The sequence below is a fragment of the Rutilus rutilus genome, assembly GCF_951802725.1.
Source record: "Rutilus rutilus genome assembly, chromosome: 10".
Taxonomy (NCBI): Eukaryota; Metazoa; Chordata; class Actinopteri; order Cypriniformes; family Leuciscidae; genus Rutilus; species Rutilus rutilus.
The window spans coordinates 6,946,693-6,971,326 of record NC_140215.1 but is presented as its reverse complement, the minus strand read 5'-3'; the positions used below and the strand labels follow the sequence as shown (position 1 = coordinate 6,971,326).

At 36.7% G+C, this 24,634-nt stretch overlaps 1 protein-coding gene across 4 annotated transcripts in view; it reads right to left on the bottom strand.

Moving 5' to 3' along the window:
- The window catches only part of LOC311298762 (dual specificity calcium/calmodulin-dependent 3',5'-cyclic nucleotide phosphodiesterase 1A-like), a 63,176-nt gene that overhangs the window by 18,175 nt on the left and 20,367 nt on the right, over positions 1-24,634 (bottom strand). For 2 of the 4 annotated variants that reach the window (XM_084421984.1, XM_084421983.1), the window contains exons 1-2: positions 21,603-21,951; positions 4,593-4,706 (exon numbers count right to left, since the gene is read on the bottom strand). In XM_084421984.1, the coding sequence (XP_084278110.1) occupies positions 4,593-4,706; positions 21,603-21,655 (167 nt within the window). In that variant the 5' untranslated portion in view covers positions 21,656-21,951. Of the gene's footprint in view, positions 1-4,592; positions 4,707-21,602; positions 21,952-24,634 lie in introns of those variants that run through there. The other 2 variants (XM_084421981.1, XM_084421982.1) reach the window with 1 other exon arrangement.

The following is a 24,634-nucleotide window of genomic DNA, read 5'->3' as shown; positions in this document are numbered from 1 at the left end:
GAACTACAGAGTGGGGAAACCCATACAGTAGGAGGCTGCAGCCTACATTCAAATGTGCGTCGGTGGGTGTTACAATCACTGGAATGTGCAATAACCGATGTGTAAAGATTAAAAATACTATGTTTAGGGGAAATATTTCTGGCTCTGTCTTTGGGTTGTAATAGGTTGTTATAGTTTCACAAAACCTGTCAAGAATATGTCCCAGTCATATTTCACACCAGTCAAAAGAAATAAAAAAAATGTGTGCATGGAAAAAAAATAAGCCCTTTTTTAGTGCCAAAAAGAGTTATTTGCATTGTAACACTGTGTGTTTACATGCATGATCTTACTGATTATAATTCAACCTTTTTTGTGTGTGTGTGTGTGTGTGTCTGGCAGCTCTTTACTTTTGACATCACTACTGTCAAAAATTTGATTTATTAAATTTTCAATTATGATACAACAAAAATATGATCATCCTGCATAAGGCAGAATCGACATGTTAAATCCATATAGGATTCCGTCTGTCCCATATTTGAGCATTTTACTCTCAAACAACTGAGAATGCATGAGTATAAATTGCAGTTAAATAAAATTACATATTCGAATTTAAAATAAATGAAAGATGGATGGAAAAGATTCATATCGTTTAAACATTTATCATTGTATACGTTTTCGTCTTATCACACAATTACTGGTTTTACTGAGCATAAGAGAGCATATGTTTAAAATAATATGATTTAAAATAAATGTTTTCCATTTTAAAATATTTTAAAATGTAATTTATTCATGTGATGCAAAGCTGAATTTTCAGCATCATTACTCCAGTCTTCAGCATCACATGATCCTTCAGAAATCATGCTGATTTGCTGATCAAGAAAAATGTATTATTATTATTAATGCTGAAAACAGTTGTGGTGCTCAATATTTTTATTATTCTTATCCTCCTTACTTTTGACATAAAACCTGGAATAAAGTATAATACACAGTATATTGTGAACTGTACATGTTTTCGTGACATTCACTGGAGCTCCACACCTGTTTGATGTTCTGCACTGAAGGTGATATTTATGTGCAGACAGAAAGCAAGAAAACATCTCCACAGCCACATGCTCATTTTCTCATAGTGCCATGACTGATCCTGCACTTGCTCTATTAGAGAAAAAGCCAGCATTCAACGCTGAAGTAGCATAAGCAACTGGCACAAGATTAAATAAATAAGCTTTTCCTGAGAAATGAATGCGGCAGAAAGAATAGCGACTGTTATTGCTCAGTCTTACGCAGACAGCCCGACCGGCGCAGGAAATGCGACATGTTATCATAACAAATATTCTCCGACTTTCAGTAACAAGCTAAAATTGCTCAAAGCTGCTACCATGGCAATACATCCTGTGCCTGTCATTAGGAAAACGTAATTAGCCATAGCCGAGTCTGTCTAAACACAAGTCCATCAAACGAGAGGCTGGCAGGGCTCTAGTGGGACAACGCTAGCGCTCTGTACACGTCAATGTGAAGCACAACAGAGCGACAGAGCTTTAGGTCTCGGTTAATTAGGATCAAGGGCCCATGGGACGCACAGCTCCGCTGACTTCCGCGGGGAGCGAGATGAGGAACATGAACACTCTTAGCATGTCTCACTTCAGACGAATGTGAAAAACACTCCTTCTAACTGCTGGAGATAGAGATGAGAATGCTTGAACAATAAAAGGGTGGACTCGATCCTCAGAGGGAGAGCGCTAGGACCATTTATACATGTTGCCCCTTTCCCATGAGCCCATGAAAGTAAAACAAAAAACAGAGACTGAGAGAGAACCAAGTCGCTCTGATCATCTACTGTAGATAGAAGAAACCTGGCGGCATCCTTGCATGAGAAGAAAGAAATGTTAAAATAATTGTAAAATCAGAGAATTCAATCATGATCATCATGCACAAGTCAGAATTGACCCAATAAATCCATATACCGTTTGTCCCATTTTCAGTATTTCTCTCTAAATCAGCCAATAATGTGTCAGGTTTTAATTGCATTTGAATAAAATATGTTAAAAGCAGATTCCATATACAGTTCGAATCTTTCAGGTCGTTAAGATGCTTTTGAAAGAAGTCTCTTCTGCTCACCATGGTTGCATTTATTTGATCAAAATACAGTAAAAACACTAATATTGTGAAATATTATTACAATAGCTGTTTTATGTTTTATTATTATAATTTTCAGCATCATTGCTCAAGTCTTCAGTGTCTCATGATCCTTCATAAATCATTCTAATATGCTAATTTGGTGCTGAATAAAGCATTCATTTCTGTGTTTCATTGGTGTACAATGGCACAGGATTTTATGCTATGTTCATTAAAATGTGTAAAAACACAAAGCTGAACTGTAAAATATTTAAACTCATGGTCACACTTTAGATTAGGGTTCAATTCTCACAAGTTAGTATTAACTACGAATTTTGCCTCAAATTCCTAATTACTGCTTATTAATAGTCGTCAAGTCAAGTCACCTTCATTTATATAGCGCTTTTAACAATATAGATTGTTTCAAAGCAGCTTTACAGTGATAATAGGAAATTAAAGTAACAGAGATTGCTTTGGCTTTACAGCAGCTCTAGAATTAAGTTATTATCCAGCTAAAGTTAGTTTTGATTGACTCACTTCCGTTGCAAAGATCATTAGTTATTAACTCAGGGCCGCTAACACGACACCGCTCTAACAGAAAACCCTAAATGCGCTCTGGCTCACTCATTCACACAACAACAGTGCCTGGTGGATCAAGAACGCAAACCTTAAAATAGGTTCCAAGGTGACATTTTTGGGAAAAAAGTTGACAAACGCAACCTTCAAAAACGCAAACCTGTGAAAACGCTGACGGCGTTAGTAAGTTAGAATAGTTAGTAATAGTATAGTAAGGTAGTTGTTAAATTTAGGTATTGGGTAGGATTAAGAGATTTAGAATATGGTCATGCAGAATAAGACATTAAAGGGGTCATATAATGGTACATGCACTTTTACAAGTTGATTGTACTGAAATGTGTGTTGGCAGTGCCTGTACACAACCATCATAAAATTATAAAAATCCATCCAGTGTTTTTTTTTATCTCCTTATATGTTTTCCCCTGTCTCAAATCAAGCCGTTTGATCTTGTGACGTCACAAGATCGGACGCCCCTCCCACGATTGTTGATTGACAGCAGCGTTTCAACACAGACCCGCCCTCACTAGTGAGCGAGCTGTCATCATAGTCCGCGCGGTCATTGTTTATACGCTGGAGCAGAATGGTGTCTAAGCATGGGCGTCGGAACCATTGTATATGGGTGGGACCGGACCCACCCACTTTTTAAGATCAATGATATTATACCCACTCATTTTTACCGTCTCTAATTCAGCGCATTTGTCTGTTCGCTTTTCAGAGCGTCGTCAGTCAAATCCATTCCACTTGAGGAATTAAATTAAATATATTTTTTTATTAAAATTAATAAATTAAACTCCATTTCCGCTGAATCGCTACATTATATTTCTCAACGAGCCGCAACTGACGAAAGTAACCGCCCGTTGTACCTTTCCAGTCAAATATTGCGTTGCAAACATCAATAACAGGTTTAAGTTGTCATTGCTGGCAAATTACCATATTAGGGGGATAATCCACGGATAGCTGTGCATTTAATGCACGACGTGGAGGCAAAGCACCGCCCGACGTTAAGTGGAGTTTATTAAAAGGCACCAGAATGAAATGGTATTTACTCCAGTAACATTTTTCTGGGGGAGGACCCACCCACTTTTTTTTTTCTTCCGACGCCAATGCGTCTAAGCGATTGTGGTGTTCTGTTCGTGGGTGCAATAAGGAACACAGCTGTCATTTTGATGTTCCTAAATCCGAACCGCTGAAGGCGCAGTGGCTGAGTTTTGTTTTCGAAGGGAATATTCCCCATGATCAACGTCAATGCTTTCATGTTTGCGCGAATCATTTCACACACCAGACTGCTTTACAAACTAAGAAGCCGCTCCTGAAAAAAGGATCGGTACCAACTATTCGTGTTCCTGCTGCACCTCCAGAAGAACTGAAGTGAGTGTAACGTTTTATTAACCTTTATATTAATATTTATATTGATCTTTGCAAATCGCTAGCACGCTTCACGATGAATGTGGCTAAGGTTTACACTCAAGGAACATTACGGCATGTTTTCTATGTACGACGTTCTCAATATAATTCATAATCCCACGTTTATAATGAACAACGCGTTATGGTTATTGTGTTATTATTACAAACGGTGTAGGCACAGAACAGAGGGGCGGGGTGAGCAAAGCTCATTATCATTTAAAGCTAAACTGATATGTGTGTAATGGCAACACTTTACAATGACATTAAATCAATTCAAAGATTTAATGAACTCATATGTTAAAATTAAAGTGACTGCAGAAACTTCATCAAGCAGTGATAATCTTAATTATAACCTACACACACATAGCTACAGGCATTCGATTGTATTTACAAAGTGGCCCGCTGTCACATGCCACCAGTGGCTAAAACCAATCTCAAATGGCACATGTGGTCTAAAGAAATGAATAGCGTCACTTATTTCAACCCCATTCTGGGACTGTGAAAGGCAAATGTTCACTCACCTAGTTTCGTCGATGTACACAGCCTCTAGAACCGATGCGGCATATTCAATGTTTTTCCTCAGATCTACGACATTCACCTCCCCCTTATCCAGCTGCTTCACCAGACATCTCAATCTGCAGGAAAAAAACAGTCAGAGCTTCAATTCATGAAAATTCGACATCTGATCTGAAAGCACTGATGTTATTATTTGACATCACACTATGTGTTACAGGAATAGTTCGCATTTTTACATCATTTATTCAACCTCATAGACTTGCATTACTTTCTCCTGAGTTTGGCTCCAAACACCACATCATCGTCTATTTTCATTGTAAAGAAAAAAAGCAGCTCTGACAGGAAATTCATATGAGTTTGGAATGACATGGGTGGTAAATGATGATTCAAATTTTCATTCTTGTGTGAATTATTCCTTGAAAGCCAACAATAAACACACACACGCACACAGACACACAAACAAAGATAATTAAAACATATCCATGACAGGAAAACACAATCTGTTTTATGAAAGAAACAAAATGGGTAAATGAGACAGACACTGCCAGTTCCACACCCACAAGAAAACAAAGAGCATTAAACAAATAAAATAAAGGATTACAGTTCATCAGCATCTTAATCATCAAATCTCATGTGCCAAAACGCTACGCTCGGTTAATCTTTCATGGCACTCACGATAAGATTTTTTTGTATTTTGAATAAGCAGAGCCAATATCTTGGCAGAGTTAATGTGAGGTAACCCTGTAAATATGTAGGTCAAAAACAAAGTTAACATTTGAGAGTAATGAATTCCATGTAATCCAATCACACACTGCCTCCCATTCCTTGTTTTCTGAACAATATCCCTCTTATCGCTCCTCAGAAATGATAGCCTGGGAATGATTTACACACTGCAACAAGATGAAAGCACAGAAAATACATAAATATAAATACACCATAATAAAAACAACACACTGAATATTTTAATGAAATAAAATATTAATACATGTCAGAATTACAGGTACATAATGACATTACACTGTAAAAAAATTCTAACCATCCCAAATCAAAAATTTCAAGTGACCGATAACATCTACATTTTTCAATTGGCCCAAGTGAAATTCTGTAAATTATAACATTAAATTTACAGAATTTCACTTGGGCCAATTGAAAATTTTTGATGTTACCGGTCACTTGAAATTTTTGATTTGGGAGGGTTAGAATTTTTTTACAGTGTATCCTTTTAATAAAATAAAATATAATTTGACAATATTTACAACAAAAAATGTTTAAATAACACACACACGATTCATGTTTTATGGGGAAATTCCATAGACATAATGATTTTTATACTGTACAAACTGTATAATCATCCCCTACCCCTAAACCTACCCATCACAGAAACCTTTCTGCATTTTTATATTTTCAAAAAACATCATGTTTTCCTCATGGGGACTGAAAAACGATTTCGGATATTGCCATCTTTGTAGGGTTTACCACATATTATCTCAAATCTTATCACCAGTTTTACAGAAACCCACTGAAACGGGACAACACTATATATACAGGTACTCGAGATCCAAAATACCTCAAGATTCATCCATTTCAACCACATTTGAAGGTTGTTGAAAACATATGTGCCATGTGTATTTCATTGGTAAGGTAAATGCTAATCCGTTCTGATGATTCCCAGACAACACTGAAGTACTGCCCACTCACCTGTCAATCACTCACTGCACAAAAACAAGGGTTTTTACTTTGGCAGTTATCTGTGGCTTTAAAAGAAATAACTGTCTGATTGAAAATCTGGGAAAGTACATACATACACATGCAAAAGACTTCTCTGGTATATAGCATACATGATGTAAAGCATGTCTGTCATTTAGTTATTATGGGTATTCCACTGAAAGGATAAGTAACACTTCTGTTAATCGGACAAGTGGGCACAGTTATATCTCAAATGGCCAAATGTCTTCTGATTAATGTCTGCTTTCAATCACCCAGCCACTCTTTTGTTTATGACAGTGGTCTCTAGCATAGCAACTTGAATAAACACTCATTCCTTAGCGTGTTATTGACAGATAACACGTACGCCTAAACTCAAACTGCTAACATGTACGCCTAAACTTCATCCTGCCTCAGACATGCCATTACAGGATGAAAGACAAACAACAGCAGGAAAACAAACTGCAATTACTGATGAAACTACTGCAAAAATATATATATAACAAAAACTAAGGAACAGCACTGAACACAGAGCATGTTGTTTGTCTCAGTTATGATGAGTATTCTCCTGAAGTCTGGCCTGACATCATCTTCTAGCTATTTCCAATTCCTGTCACGATAGGATCTGGAATGATGTCTGACTCTGATTGTAGTCTGAGGTGGATCAGAATAACATGTGATGTGAAAATGAGACAAATCATCACAGCAAAGCGCTCTCAAAGCCAAGCTAGTCATTCTTGCATTCATTACAATTTGTCTGTCAAGTATGTGACTGGAAAGAATGAATTACCCTTAGAAGATTTTGGGCCCTATCTTATACGCATGTATCATTCCTATTTCGCCCGCGCACAGCGGACTTTTCCCTCCACAGACGCACGTCGGTTAACTAAGAAATACACTTGCGCTCCCCGGGGCGGTTCAGCGCAAAGAGGAGGCGTGTTCCGGCGCAAACGTTCCCTCATGCTATTTTGCAGGTTTAGAAAACAATTCCGCCACTGACCGAAAAAAAACTAGTTTAAAGTCAGTGGCGCGTTGCGCATGTTATTATATGCTATTTTAAGGGCGCATGCTTGGCCATAATCAATATAGCGTGTGCACAACGTGCATACACTTCGATTCTCTCATCTACACAGAAGCAGCAGTTTTCATTTTTGCAAATCATACATTATTACGATAGATAGATAGATAGATAGATAGATAGATAGATAGATAGATAGATAGATAGATAGATAGATAGATAGATAGATAGATAGATAGATAGATAGATAGACAGTTTATTATAAAAGCATACATCTAGCTTACACATTTACCCAAATTATTATACGCCTGTTTAACCGAAGTTAATTTGGGTGTGTTTCTCCATCCCCAACGTCACTTCTCTGTGTTTTACGGCCCTGACGAGAACGTCGGTCTCCTCGGCTGTGAACGCTCCTGGCGTGCGCCTGGCAAATCCGCCATTATAATAGGAATCCGCTATAGAAAAAGCGCGCCTGCTCTTAAAGGGAATGTGAGATGACAGTTATTTCACGTTATGCCCAAACCACACCTATGAATAATGAAGCTACTTCAGACCAACCCATTTTAGATTTGCATCGGGCGCAAGAGTCATTTATCCCGCCGGTATAATAGCAACAGCGCCCAAGACCCGCCCACAAAGTAACTTGCGTTTCGCGCTTGATTCTTGCGTTTCAGATCGTTAAAATAGGGCCCTTTATGTTGTTCCTGTGAAAATGTGGGTTTGATATTCCAAGTGAGGCTCTTTTAACATGATGCTTTTGTCAAATTACTGGACTTCATCACCTCAAACTGAGAGCCGGGGTAAGAAATGCTTTACGACGGAGCAAAAGAACCAAGATATAATGACAGAAACTTTACATTTCAAGGAGAGAAAGGTTTTTGCTGTCCCAGAGGAAAATATTATTCAGAGGTGTCTCTTTCATTGCTCAGGAGACAAAATGAGTTCTCAGATGTCTCAGATGTTTCTCCTTAAAATCCTTAAGAAAGACAGACACAAATTAGACTATTGTTGACATATTAGGCTAATTAATAAACTAATTAATTTGCCCTTAAAGGAATCTGATGAAATATTTGAGATATCTGAATTTGGATTGCAGGTGTTGTCTTTAACTGTGTAACTATTTGCAAAGATGACACATCTTTTGAACATTTAAGATTACTGGGATCTTTTTCTCAGGATATAAATCTTCATTTCAACTACAATTTAAGCTGAATAGGAAAATTAATGACTTAGGTTTCCCGAGAACTTCCCCCATCTGCCATTGGTCGGCCAAAAAGATAGCACCACCCCAAAACAGCGCCATTGGTACCTTAAACGCCACAACTAAAAAGCTTACATTTTCCTGGGAAAATAACCATCAAATGGATATAGAGTGGTGCAGGGAAGACGTATATTTGTAGGCCAACCTGTACGTTAGCATCGCCCTGGTTTCCTTGACAAAAACCCGATAGGATTTTTCCATTGACTTTCGGATTACTGCAGAAAATAAGCTCTGTGATCAACAAAAGCTTATTATTCTTACACATTTTGTTCATCGTGATAATCTTCACAAATTAACACAACTTTTATGAATTTTGAAGCATAAATCGGCAGAAGTCAAAAGCTAAATGTAGGCTATAAACGATTTACATCACAGTTGCATGACTTCAACGTTACCACCACTAAGCTTCCGACAATTCTTTCAGTCTTTGTTAAAAACATTTTCCCTGAAAGTTTGAGTTATAATAGTTTCCAAGAGCACGATTCTAAACACAACGAGGCTGTAAAAGCAGACTACTGAGTAGATGAGTTCACCTGTTAGATGTTATGACGTTTAATATCCCAGACAACCTCTGTTGTCCCATTTAGCCACTTAATAATAGCAACCGCCTTTTACAAGACAAGTAAAAGCTTTAAAAAGAATCACAAGAGGGTATTACTGATGTATATGATAGAATAAAACATGAAAATATCTTGAGCTTGTGTTCACCACAGACCTTTCAAGCATTTAACCAAAAACCCATTCAAAAAACCAATTGACTTCAGGACGATGGAACCGGAAGTGCTAAAATGCAACTTGTTTCCGAGTTTTGGCCTATAAAAAAAGATGTCATCCCTGCACCACTCTGTTATGCTGGGATAGGAGAAATTATAATAACATTTTTTTAAAAACATGTGTAATGTAAATAAAGATGTTTCAAGCAGGTTTATCGAATATAAGTGAAGACAGAATCTGGTTCTGGTTAAGTAGCTAGGGGCGAACAGCTCTGGAGTGACATGTCAACCTATCAGGGCCTATTTTTACCTGGAGTGCATGAAAGCATGTGAGGGAGATGGACTCCATCCGACTTGTGGAGAGTGGCTGAGGAAAAGGGCAGGAGAATGATAAGGACTTTGGAAACATTGTGGGTGATACTCATTCCTTCCCTCCCTGATGGTGATTTACCACATTTCCAAATGCCCAGCAGTGAAGTAAAATGGAGAGGAGAAGGGTGTGTAACTGTGCATCACTCACAAACACACCTACTCCCCCAAGAATGTCACAGTGTGTATATTTATCACATATGTTCTGACGGATCCAGATGGGAGGACTTTCCAAACAATGATAAACACACAGCACTGCAGCAAGAGGGGATTTACAGTTCATCACAAAATAGCAAAAAATTTTCTCCAAGTTTCATTCCATCTAAACACTCTAACACACCTGACTTCAATAAAATGTTTCTCATGATTTTAAAGACATTTTGATTCAAAATAATTGTTTTTGTAACTTTCGTTTTTGTTTCCGCAAATACCAGTAAAACTTTGCGTCTGAAAGGGAAACTCCTACCACCAATGCATATGCAAAAATAACCCTGTCCACGCCTTTTCAGCGCTAATTTTTCACTCTGTATCTTTAGTAAATCCTGACAGTAGTTTTTAACGGCAAAAGAGGGCTTGTGCTGGCACAAGCTGTTAGTAAACAGTATTAGTATTAGTATACAGTATTCCCTTAGTATTCAGACACTCTGTTTCAATGACAGCAGCACTGATGCTGACATGAACAAAGCATGATGAAAAAAATCATGTCCAAAAAACATCTTGAGCTTCAATGGAAGAAAGGAACAACAACAACAACAACAGCAGCAAATCTGTGGTGTCAAACTTTTGAACCCTTTTGTAAATGGCATTTAATATGACAGAAATGTAACGTGATGCAGAGCCTTGAGTGCATCACCCTCCCTCTGGTCCCCCCACAACAGCTGTTGTGCTTATCAGCATTCACATGAAGCCTGTAAGAGTGTGTTTAACATTGAAGACAGCAAAAGTGCAGAACCTGCTTCCTCCTTGCGCTGCTCGCTTAGATGATATATGACCTGTGCCAGTGTACTCTACTTTCTCCTCTGAATTTTGCACACGTTATATTTGCCAGCCACTTTTGTCCAAAATAATGTGCAGTGCATTCAAAGCATACTTTTTAGAATGCTAGTGGACTGCTTACTGAATACTGTGCAAAATATACTTTAGTATGTAAAAATAAACTTGTCCAGAAAATGAGCCAAGAAATAGTTAATCATTCATAACACTGGAAGGTCAAATTAAGTGCATTGCATTATGGGATACAGCACTCAGCTTTGTTGCATATTGGACAATGTAGCAAATGTAGTAGATCATTGAGGTCATTGAGGCATTGCATGCAGATATTTACCATATTTAGCACAATATATAAGTATATAGCTTACCTATATACTACAGAAATACTGTAAAAAAGTATACTAGGGCACAATGCACAGTGCGTATAACCCTCTTAAACACAATAAAACACTGGTCATTGTCGGAAAATTAGCAAAAATCACTGCATGACTGCTAATTTTCAACATATTTTAACTAATAAATTAACTTTTTGGTATTTAAAAAATATTAATATGACTAATAGTGTAATTATGTGTTTGTTTTATGAATGGACTTTCTAGGGTGCTGAGATTCAAATTAGCTTGCGCTACAATTTTATGCATCTTTCAGCTAAGAACAAATAAACTCAAGTGACATTTTATATGACATTCATTATAGAGAGTGCTATAAGAAGTGTTGTTTTTGCTAACTAAAACTATCAAAAATGTTGATTAAAATAAAGCTGAAATAAAATAAAATAAAAATGACAATTAATAATAAAATAATTAGTAATATTAAACTAATGAAAATGACAAAAGCACAATTACTTAAATGTAAACTAAAATTAAAATAAAAAAGCTAAATCAAAATATTAATAAATACTATAATAGTATCTAAATAATACTAAAATAACATTGATATGGAGTCTGCTACCAATAAAATAGCTGTTCTGTAAAAGAAGTTGCTGAAATTTAGTGACAATACTATATCAAATTTATGGCAAACGGATACTGACCGTTGTAAATATCTTAAAGTGACTCAATGGCGCCATGGCTTACGAGGCATATATGGCGCAAGTGCCATCTTCTCTGGTTTAGTGATAATTAAACAGAAATATCTGACAGAACAATGCAATCGACCAATTAGAATCAAGCATTCCAAAGAGCTGTGTGACTGCAAACTTAGCTGAAAAACACGAGATGAAGTATGGCTGGTTGACAGACACCATCCTGTCGAGTGGTTTCAGAGCACAGGCACTTAGACTGACTGTATTTTTGGAGACTTTGCCATGGCCCCTGACACAGTGTATCGGGGAGGGTCTTCAGACCACTGAGAGTGCATGGAAATATAAACAAGCATCTAAAAGAAGCCTGTCTGGAAATGAACAAAATAAACCCGCACCGCTTTACCTCTACAGCAGGCCTCCCAGAAGCAAAAACACGCTAAAGCCAGCTGGGTTGGTGCTTTTTAGACTCCCATTGAGTAACGTGCTGCTCCGTCAACCCAGTCCGAAAGTTCCTCGGGGACCCAGTTGCATCCATCTCCAGCCCTTTTCCGAGTCCCTGTTTTCCAAATCTAAAACCATCCAGGCTTTTCATAGCTCACAGTGTATCCACCCAGGTCAGATTAGAAATTGCCAAACAAGACAAACCCTGGAAGTTTGCTTTGAGTTTTTCAAGAAGAGTTTGTTTTCCAAAGGTGCATGAGAATGCCCTGGAGAAAGAGCGAAGGGGATGTTTCTCGTGGTCACTAACAGCGGCCCAGTGAGACGCTGGCACTGGCAGCCGGCAGGCCATCATCATGCCCCAGTCACACAAGTAAAGAGGAAGGTCAACCTCAAACATTTTCCCATGAGCTTGCTGTGCCATTCTACACACAAACATCCAAAACTCGGAGCCGCTGCCGTCACTGACGGTCCCTCGAGGGACCCGGCGAGGGCCCGCGATGGAAGGAAAGAAAGGACTTGCTACCAGCCTCTCAGACAGCTCTAAATTCCTCACTCCACAAAGATGGCACCCATAGGACCGCTCACTGACCTGAGAATAATTAGAGAGGAGGGGAAGAGCGTGTGATGAGTCCAGAGATGCAAATCAGCTCCTTTTAAGTACGAAAAATCGCATGAGTAATGTGCGTCGGACATAAGCAGTTTCCCGCCCCATTTATTCTGACAAATAAATGGACGTGTTCTCTGATTTCACAGATATCCCGCCGCTAACTTTTGGTTCCAAAAAAGTCCCTAGGCAACAGGGAAAATATTGTCACAAATTGTCCTCCCTTGACACCAACACTGCTTACCAAATGTATTAATAGACAGATTGTGAACACAGGCCAAGACTTGGAGAAAGGTGAACTGTCATCATGCGTCTGTCCATTTACTGGTAAGTACTGGTAAGTCCAGATACTGGTAAATTTAATACTGACTGAGTCATGCACTTGAATGATCGCTCATTAATAGCATACAAATGGCTTTGTAACAAAAGGTTTCTGAGTAAATGAACAGAAAATAAATCAACCAACCACACCAAAATATAAAGTCACAAAATATATGTATAATAATAATATAATATATAATAATAATAATATAAATACTACTTCTAATAATAATAATAATGATTATTATTTATATATTTAGTTTACCAAAACTCAATATTTACACAAAAAAAATTACAACATACATTCATCAGTCATGATATAATTATATTATTATATATTATTATTTTTATTATTTAATTTTTAAGTTTTAGTTCTCTTTACAAAAAAATTACATTCATACATCAGTCACTCACATATCTATATTGTATAACTATAACACATTATTATTATATCAATTATTTTATATACTACTACTACTACTACCACCTTTTTTTTTTTTTGCTCTTTATTTGTGAATTAATTTGCACATTCAAACTTGATCAAATAACATATTTAAATCAGTGGCTCTCGAAGTGTGGGACGCAGCTCAGGTACTGCTGGGGGGCGCAGGAGATCAGCAGAATAAAATTTATAAAAAATTATAAAAAAACAGCCATTGCAACAGCGCTCAAGTGCGTGACTAGCAGTTGGCGCTCTGCATTTATAAAGCGGCACTGAACGCCAATTCCACTGAATCATTCTTCTTCAGACCGTTGACTTATTGTCATCGTCTGAACAAGCCAGAGATAGAAGTTGCTTGCCATAGACTTCAGCGTAAGATGACGTAAGCTACAAGAAGCTGAGCTTGTTAGGCGCTGTTGAAAGAGCTCACTGCAGACACTGATTATATATTGTTCATTCAAAGCATCACTGAAATATATTCTCTCTTACTGATATACATTTCAATGATTCAATAACATTAACACAGTGAAACTATTGCAGGTGTTTTTCATTGCGTGTTTTTCAATTTATAAATCTTTCCATTTTAGTGAAATTGCTTGGTAGTCAGAGGTGGTGGTATTGAAGGGGTACCAGATTTTTTAATGATTTAAAGGGGGGCATGACCCAAAAAGTTTGAGAACCGCATACATATTGCAATTGCTACAAGAGGACCACAATCCCTCCAAGAATTTGCGTGCGTGGATTTGACTAGAGGACTTCAGGCCCTCTGGTGACGTGCTAAACACAGGTTGACACAAGCAATCTGGAGTGATCTGCGGTGAGCAAATTTTAGAGCCAAGCAGAGCTCTGATTAAACAAACATCCCATTTTTCACAAGCCTCAGTTTCTCCAGTCCTCCAAGTACTGAAGCCACATCTTAATGCCTGCAGGACAGGTTGGTTTACACTAGGTTGTAAACTAACCTCTTGGGTTCCCATTTGAAGCAGTTAAGCTAAAGCTCTAAATGCAAGTAACATCAGTCTAGTTGTGTTTTGGCAGCACGGAGTGCACTGATTTACTGGCTAAGACTATCTCAGTTAAACATCTCCCCATCTCCCTCCACAAGCGATATAAATCCCAGCCCTTAGGGGATGTGGATGACTTTACCTGATGTTCAAGAAATTGGACTAAAAAAGCAAGGCTGCCAGTTAACCGTGTTAATTTAGTGCCATTAAAGTTGTCATGACATGGATTTTTTCCCCTTGAGGTTCATTTATAATGTTAATAAAGTTGTGTAAAAAAAAAAAATATATATATATATGCGGAAAAACAATTATTTTTAACTTTCATTCTGACCCTTTAAGGCTTGTCAATAAATGGCCACTGTTATGATTGGCTAACGTCAATACATAGGAAACAGTATCAACGCCCAGTGTTTTGAAAACACAATTTATATAAAAACCGTCATTTACAGACAAAGCATTGAAATCATATTTACTTACGGTTTGTGATGCAGCTGCTGTCAGATCCAATAAAGTTGGCTACTTCATCGGTCAACAAAAGGTTTTTTGTGAACTCTCCATTACACTGTGCCTTGCTGACTAAACAAAATGCTCCGAACAAACATATAATCCTCTGACGTGATGCAGGACGGCATTAAAAAAACATGTTTTCAACGTTGGGATCCTTCTGAAGTCTGTACAGGGACTAATGAGCTGTTTAATCTGGATGCGTCAAAGCAAACATTTTTTACTCTTCAATTTGTCCTGTTGACAAACTCAAGTGAGTGGAGCATTTTAGAAACTGAACATGTGTCTGTATACAGTTTCAAGTGTAGACAGCATCATTGATTATAATGGGTTCTATTTACATTTGACACGACACTCACATCCAATGTAAGCAAATGTCAGCTGTTGTCTTGTCTTGCTCTGGAGGCAAGCATATGCAAATGTATTGCCCGTGTGACATCACAGGTCACCCAATATCAAAATGAGCTGTTTTTGGAGCTTGATTAAATAAATGCTTTGTCTATAATAAGGACATTTTAAACTATGAAACTTGCAGGATGTTTTCATGGTACAAAGACGTCTTATAAGTAAAAAAAATCACAATAATGTAATAGTGTACTCCTTGAATGATCTTAATCTTTCTGTGATTTCCAACAACACAACAGAAATTCTTTTCACAACTGACGCAGCGTTATTCAATAAATAGTACCAATTGCGGTGCAATTTAATCTGTCAAACCTTGAAATGATTTGAATGCTCTTGAATGGTTTAGAAGTCATTTGAATCACATAAATGAGAGCAGCTCCAGTGGAAGGCCGGATGGCACACAACTCTCATGTTGGTGCACTGACACTGTATGGTGATGAGCCTACAGTGAACTGTAAAAATTGAGCATTCAATGCAGATTTAGCATGAGTTGGGCTTTAAGATGTGATTTTCAATTGCTAACACTGATGCTAATATCTAGGGGGGGAAAGGGTACTGATATAATACTGATCTACAGTTGCTCCAAATAGTATTTGAACACTTATGCCAGATATAAAAATGGCTTTGCATGAAAAAATTTAAATAAAAAAAATCCAACCAAGTGACATTTTTAAGGAAAATAGAACAAGCACACCCACTAAAATTTGCCTTGATATTTTTAGTGGATTAAAAATAAATGGTTAAAAGTCATCACAAAAATGGCTGCCATTTAGATATACGGTTATTATTTAATGCAATGACATTTTTAAGTGAGAGCTAAGTGTCCAAATACTTTATGGACAAATCATTTTACACAATATTTACCCAAAATTCACTCAAGAATATTTGAAACCAGAAAAATAGGATGGCGATAGATTTGGGAATTAATACAAGGGGGAACAGACTTCTGATAATTGGTTAAGCAAGCATGGTTATCAGTCGAATAATCGGCCTGGTCTAATCTCTGGTTTATCAATACCTTCATCTGTGTTCACAATGTTCAGTGAATTTAACAATCACCTATTCAACTTATGAACAAGTCCAAGGTCATGGAAGTAGACACCGCTACAGTCGCTTGAACAATAACAACACCTAAACTACTTAAATTCAGGAAATTCACCCGTCTTGTTTCGTTTTCACTGCGTAAACATGCTTCCATTACATCCGCCACCAGCAGAGCTCTTCCGACCGGCTTCCAAAGGCACCAAAACATCAATTCAAATGATCCAGAACAAATGCAAGTGAGCTTTAGAGATAACCGAGCAAATATATAGTATTTGCTCCTTTCAACAGCTCCTTCTGAAAGCATTTATATACTTTCAACCAACCACTGAACCACACACAAAGAATTGTGGGATATCATAGGCAGTGAAGGACACATCTATACCACTTTCAAAAACCAACCAGATGAAGGCATCTCAGTAGAAAGGAAAAACCTCAGAAACAAGTTACTATTCAGAGTAGAAGGATGTGGGTGTCATCATTTGCAACTGTATTTCTCTATTGGCTCTAATAGGTTATTGGTTCTTTTAACTGACAGGCGAGAGTGTTGCATTTTTTCTTCCATTCATTACTCTACAAGTGTCCCTCTCATCCTACTCAGAATAGAGAACAATGCATACTAAAGCAATTTGCCAAATGGCAATTATTGTGTTACTGTGTAACTAGTCAGGAGTTAATTGGTCAAATAAATCAAAGGCACCGTGACTCCGTCTCATTCATTTACCAGATTAATCCATCAGTTTATAATTTGATGACAAGATAATTTTCTAAGAATAAATCAATGGAAATAAGCCTCTGTTTTTTAGCGTTTTATCCCGAAATGTTGTTTGCAGTCTGTATTTTCAGGGACATTATGCTTAAAAAAAACCTTGCCTAATTTTCTTTTAGAAACAAGAGAGAGATGTCAGGGGACGTGTTTGTGAGGTCAATGGTTTGAAAGCTGAATGTCCCGGAAGAGGGATACATAATATGTGCCTATGGGTAAATAAGGCAAGGCTATGACTGACATATTTTTCATTAACTTCCTAAATGTTGCTGGCTATGATGAGGAACATGGGCCAAGATTTCCTCTGAAATCTGTGCTGACTTATTCCATAGTGACAGACACCAGATACCATACTGTTTGTTCTCAAAACACAGATTATAGAGGACTGATTCTGGTATGCCAACCTTATTAGTGACGAGTCATGTGATACAGATTGCATCCAAGTCTCATAGGACAAATTAGCCCAATCTAGATTCTTATACGTATAAAAAGCTCAAAGGACCTCAACATATAATCACTTCTGGCAAAGACCGTGTTGATTTAAAAAGTAAAAGATATATCAGAGGCCTATAGGCGGATTCACAAGTGTGCATAATTTATGAGAGTAAAAATCTACTCTTCAGCTCATACATTCTGCACGGTTTGGCTTTAAGGTAAACTGAATGTTTGTATTCATCAACTGCATTCCACAGTTGCTATTTTTAATATTTATATTAATACACTACTGTTCAAAAGCTTGGGGTCTGTGAGATTTTTTATGCTTTTGAAAGATATCAATTCTGCTCACCAAGGCAGCATTTATTTGATCAGAAATACAGTAATATTGTGAAATCATTACTCCAGTCTTCAGCATCACATGATCCGTTTAAAAATCATTCTAATATGCTGATTTGCTGCTCAAGAAACATTTCTTATTATTATTATTAGCAATAATAACCATGATACATTTTTTTCTGAATTATTTGATGAATATAAAGTTCAAAAGAACATAATTTATTTGAGATAAAAAAATGTTTTAATTATAAATGTCTTTACTGTTTCAAAAACCTAAATCTTACTGAAACCAAAATGTGTATTTTGCATATGTTATTCTTTACCTGTAATACATTTCATAAAAAAAAAAAAAAAAAACAGCATATTTTTATACAAAGGTTATATATTGTGTGTGCCCCCTTTCAAGAAGACAGGCAGCTGTTTTGTGTTACAAACAAATTTCATGCAGGTTTCATAACCAAAATCACCCATGATCTTCAGTATTCAAAGCCATACCATGCAGGCTATACAGTCCTACATTCCAACTATACAGAATAAAATATTTGCTCTTATAGGTGATTTTTCCACTAGATAACTGAGACTACTAATCTCAAATGTGAGGAGTTAATTCAATTGATTTGTTATGAACTTCTATTAGCTTGCAAGAGTAAGATGTCAGCTCTGAAAAATGTGAAATACTTGGTTTCCCTTGACATTACGATAGTATCTGCAAAAAATGCAATTTGATAGGTTCTGTTTCATACTTTACTCATTTAGTGTTCAGTCTCTAAGACAGCTCCCTTCACTCTTCCCAAAACACTCTTCTGGCTTATTCCCAAAGATAAGATCGAAAAAGCGGCATAAAAAGATAATGAAGGTCTCATTTAGGAGATACAACAATTGATTATCTATTTATAATACAAAGCTACCATAAATCATGTAGGCCTGGTTTCAGACAGGGCTTAGATTAAGCCAGGATTAGGCCTTAGTTCAATTAGGGCATTTAAGTAGCTTTTATAAACGTGCCTAATTTTAAGATTTTAATATTTGGAAAATTGGATTGGAAAAAAGCAACATTTACTTCTTTAAAGTTTCACAGAAGAACGTCATGAGAGTGACATTTGGTGCACTAGTCTTTTAACTAGCATAACCAGCAAGATTTCCGTGGTCGCCAAAAGTACCAAATAGGCCAAAAATCTTCACAGCAAGTTACCAGCACCCAGTCTGGACCAATAAGGAAATTCAGCAGAGAAAGGAAACAAAAGAGATGACGGTTGGTTGAATCACGCTGATTCATTTTGTCTGTTTGATAGTAAACGTTAGCTCATTAAAGCTGTTCATGTGATGGACTGCAGATGTCATGTAAAACTGCACAATGGGATGTTACTCACTGCAAACAAATGGTAGGGTAAGACTCGTTTCCAGAGCCTTGTCTGCAAGTTTTAAAAATCTGCCATTCCCATGCAGGCCTCCCAGCAGGCTGTTATTGGAGTTAGCAAGGAGAGGAACCTCAAGGGGAACATCAGAGGTAAAAAACATACCATGAAACCCCTAAGAGATAACAAGAGTCACACACACACATATATCCCAGGATATTTGAAAAGCCAAGAACTCAGAAAGTCCCTCATGCAAAATCAGTACAGATCTGTTCCAAAACCAATTGAGTGCTACGCAGTAGCATACATATGTTTTCATCATTAAAGCTGCATTCTGTAACTTTTTTGGGGTTAAAAATGATCCAAAATAAAATTTTGAGCAAGTACATAACCAGCCAGTGTTCAAAACTATCTGCTTGCCTTAGCTCGATTCAAAACGATAAGCTTGTAATAATGTTTTTAATTCCAGTGGTACTGGTGGATTTCCGCGGGAAATAATTTTTTTGCATCATTACGTCACATCTGTACACATAAAGAATGTGTCTCGGCTAGCAGGCTATATTGCGTGTGAGGATGTTGGAGGTGGAGATTTATAGCCTTTTCTCACAGCACTTAATATAATCAAACTTATCAATTTGATAAGTTATGTTAAATATAAACATATTTGTAATTCATTCAATAACAAAAATGATCTATAAATAACATTTCAAAGTATTGCACACAACTATGTATTTTTATGCATTTTAGAGTACCAAATCATTAGCTTAGCAACATGTTGGCACCAAACTGCACTAAAATCCAGTGGTGGACGAAGTACACAAATCAAGTACTTGAGTAAAAGTACAAAAAGCTACCCTAATAAAATATTACTCCAATAAAAGTTTGAAATACTCCTTTTTAATTTAAGGGGGGGCTTAATAGATTACAGCTCAATCCGGCGGCATCATTATGAATTCCTATGAATCGTCAAGTAGCCAGAACTAGCCTAAATATGATTTTCATTTACAAGAATAAATCCTAAAATTCGGCAATAGTAACTTACGCACTAAAGCTCAGAGGATCTACGGATCTTGCCACATTTTGGGTAACTGAAGACTCGCTCTGACCAGATCATTTGAATCAGTGAGTTGTTGACTCGAGAACAAATACAATCAAATGCAATCCAATTCACAAATGAATTATTCAGTGTGTTTTGCAAACCAATTTAACAGGTTAACTGAAAAGATACAGCTTGTTCACGAATCGGACATGATTTCTTCAGTTCAAAATAACGAGGAGCAGCATGTAGTGGAGTAAAAAGCTTTGGAATGTAGTTAAGTAAAAGTAAAAGTTTCCCAAAATAAAAATACTATGTTACTGTCCACCACTGCTGAAATCAACTGAGCTTCATGTGAGAATTGCTATTTGAATGACTATTTGCTGTCTATGTCGAGAGTTCCAAATCAGTCACTTATGAGGTCGCATATCACTCAGTACCGAGTACTATGTACACACAGGTAGCTTGCCAGGTTTGGAACAAAGCCAGTATCTCCTAATCCTCATTTAAACCTGCTTTGAGACCGCTAGAGACTGATGTGCCTGACAAAAGTATGCAAAAGAACCTGTTGCACATCTGCTTCCATTTTACATGCAAAAAAATGATTAGCAACCTGCTTGAAATAACGGAGCAACGCAATGAACCACAGCTTAATGTTCTGCCTCTAATGACTGTGTAACCACATTAGACGGGGGCATTTAGCGAAGGGTATTTTGCTTCCATTCCTTTGAAACACACTGTGGCTGATTACAGAGCAAAAGCAGATAAGGTTGAAAGTGCCCCTGAGAATCAAAGTCACACTTTAGATGCACTACTTGCTCACCGGTTTGCTCATAAGAACTTTGTTTATGTTTCGCCTTAGTCTCAGATGTTTCTCCTGCACTTCTTTAAGAGAAATAAAGCTAAATGGGAAAATTGTTGTTGTACAGCAAGAGTATAATGCTATAAAATTCACATGGATAGCTCAAATAAATTAGACCTGTATGGTCCATACTGAGATATCTTATTATCAAGATCTCTTTTAAAACTCAAGAAGAGACATTTCTCAGATGAAACATCTAAAAAGATTCTCAATTTGTTCTCCGTTTGATCTCATCGCTCTTTAGAAACAGCTAGATATGCTAAAGCACCACAGATGCCAACTTTCTTCAAAGTTACAAGTACAAACAGACAAACGAGTTTCCAGACAAACTCGATCGCAAAAGATAAAAATGTAACTGGAAGCCACAGCTGAACCCCTTACCTGAAGATGGGTCTATGGAGAAGCTTTCTTTTGATGGTCACATACTCATCCATTTAAGAGCACGAGTCAAGGGAGTGTGTGAGGCTTCAGTCAGACTGTCCCCAGCTGCTCCTCACATCGCTGTGCGCACTCTGCCCGATCCAGCCTCCCTCTCTTCTTTCTTTCTCACTGACGGCCCAGTGCAAAAGGCCATGGAGGCCACATCACAGAAAACACCAAACGGTCAACTTGGAGTTGAACTCTTCACGGTGGCTTTTATCTCTCTGTCCCTCATGCGAAAACGCTTCCTCAACGCCTGCCTCCTCTCCCTTATACAGCCACTCTCCCTTCCAGAAAAGCTGTCGAGCACGCAAATTAACATTGGCGGACAAGGTCTGGTCAAAAAAGGGGCTGGACCCATGTCAGAAAACAGTAATTATATTACAATCTGGCTTGTGTTTAGTGTGATGTGTGGACAAAGTTATGCGATTCAGAGCGAGGTGTGCGTTTAAAGCGGTCGTGTCATGTGGAAACTGACTTTCCTTCATCTTTTGCAAATATACTGTAACTTTTCACCTCAAAACACCTTCTTAAGATGACAAAACGGCTTATTCTGAGCTTCTACAACTTTCTGGTGTCATTCTGAACACATAAAACATACACATTTACATCTCAACAACCGTGATTTGTATTGGGAAATGTTATCTTCATGTGGAAAGACAAACTGATTTGAAGCTTGTTGCATCACGGACTGGTTAGGACACGGTCAGGGTCAGGGAGAGAGTGGAAAATTGTCATGGAAAACTAAATACTGACTGTTTTTGGCACTGTGAAAACTTTGCTAACATTATAAGTGGACCTCAGGGAGAACATAAAATGATAAGAAGAGAAGAAAGATATGACCTCTTCAGGAGAGGCTCTCGTGCTTTATCGAAAAGAACTTGGCTCTTCATGGCTGGAGCGGGGCGGAGAAACGATGCCTTGACCATCATGATATTCAAGAAAGAGGACGTCAATCTCAGAGACTAACGGCATGGACACAGATGGAAACACATCAAAAAGAGAAAACAATTATATTAGTGTGTTCTCTGTGAACTGTTCAAAATATGTAGTATTAGATAAAGGTTACTTGAAAATGCAACTTTATGAAAGTTACCGCAGTGCTTATTACTCTCTTAAAAATAAAGGTTCTTTATTGGCATTGCGTTCCGTGAAGAACCTTCAACATTCACAGAATCTTTCCATTGCACAAAAGGTTATTTTCACACTAATAAAAAGTTGTTTGAAAACTAGGTAACACTTTCTATGAAGACCATTCTTATAATAAATTATAGCCCCATTTACACTTATTTATAAGTATCACTATTCTATAAATATATTTTTAGAGACTGATTAAGCATTAATTCATACTGCATTATAAGAACAGTTATAGTTACATTTATATTATTTTTTTAAATTACTTATTAGTCATGCATTTGCTTTTTGCGTGCATGCTCATAATCCATTATACACTGATTTATAATATAAAAATATATAAAATATAAAATACATCCAGAGACACTTGTTTGCTGTACCAATTAGTTATCAATTATGTCTTTAATGGCTCATGTTTCCATTAGAGGTCATGGATGGTAATTTTGATTTGTTAAAATCTATATCTCCTCAGCCATATGCATGGTATTGCTTATTGCGGTTTGGAATAATACTTTAAAAAATAATGTTGCAGTGTTTTGCTAGTATGTAACATAAAAAAGACTTTTAAAAAATTCCACTGTTTTTATAAATTATTTCTGTATTATCACTCACAATAAGAATTTATATAGGCTATAAGAAAACAACACGGCTATTTATAACAATCTATTCACTTATTTTACAGAAATAAATCTGAATTACTAAAAAGTAATTGTAATAATAATATAATTACATTATACCAAAGCAGGTTGCATCTTTATGAATACATTCATGGAACCATATGACTGACTAATTAATACTTATTATAAATCAGTGTATAATGGATTATGAGAATGTGCATTGAATGAAATGCATGACTTATAAGTTATTATAAAAATAATATAAATGTAACTATAACTGTTCTTATAATGCAGTAAAGGTCTTAATGAGTCTTTATAAATGTAAATGTAAAGTATAAATGGAGCTATAGTTCATTATAAGCTTGGACTTCATAGAAAGTGTTACTGAAAACTTTTTGGGAGCCCAAAATGGGTCTTCCATTGCATTGCTGCAAAATAATAATAATACAAAATTTAACCTTTATTTAAGAGTGTAGGTCTGGAGACTACATTAAAAATAAACCTGCTTTAAGACCCCATGAAATTCAGTTTTCTGGTTGTCCTATTAACACAAGAAATACAAGATAGGACATTTTTAAACAGCCAATGAGCTTTAGTTTCATCATGTTACATCTAAAAAAAAAGTTCTCAAAGCAAAAACACATGGACTAAAAGCCACAAACTCAAGTTTTGATTTTGTAGGGTCTTGAAAGGTTTGAGTAAAACAGCATATTTCCTCTTTTGGTCAGAAAGGCAGATCCCATGTGCAGCTCAAAAAAAAAAAAAAAAAAAAAAAAAAAAGTTTACTACATAAACCAAAAAATCCCTATGGAAAGAAAGTACAACACTGCAAACCCAGAGTGCATTGGTGTCACTACAGACTTTTAATTTTGGAAAACTGATCATTAAGATTTTAAATATTCAGACATAACATGCATCGTTAACACATGACAAATTCAACGACAAACTCAATCAATCAACCAAAAAAAAAAAAAAAAAAGAAAAGCCTGTAAAATCCAGACATGTCACATAAAAATGTTGCAGTGGAGAGAAAGACTGAAGCGTCCTAATAAGGAAGTGGACACAATGAAGGCAAAAATATGAAGACTAGGACAAGGTGAAATACTAGTTCAAATACAATTATATCTTGTCAATTTATCATAATTAAAATTAAATAAATAAATAAAAATATATTGTCAGCCTACACTAATAAAAATATGTAGCACTGGGCTAAAAGTGGTAAAATGTCATATAGATTGATGT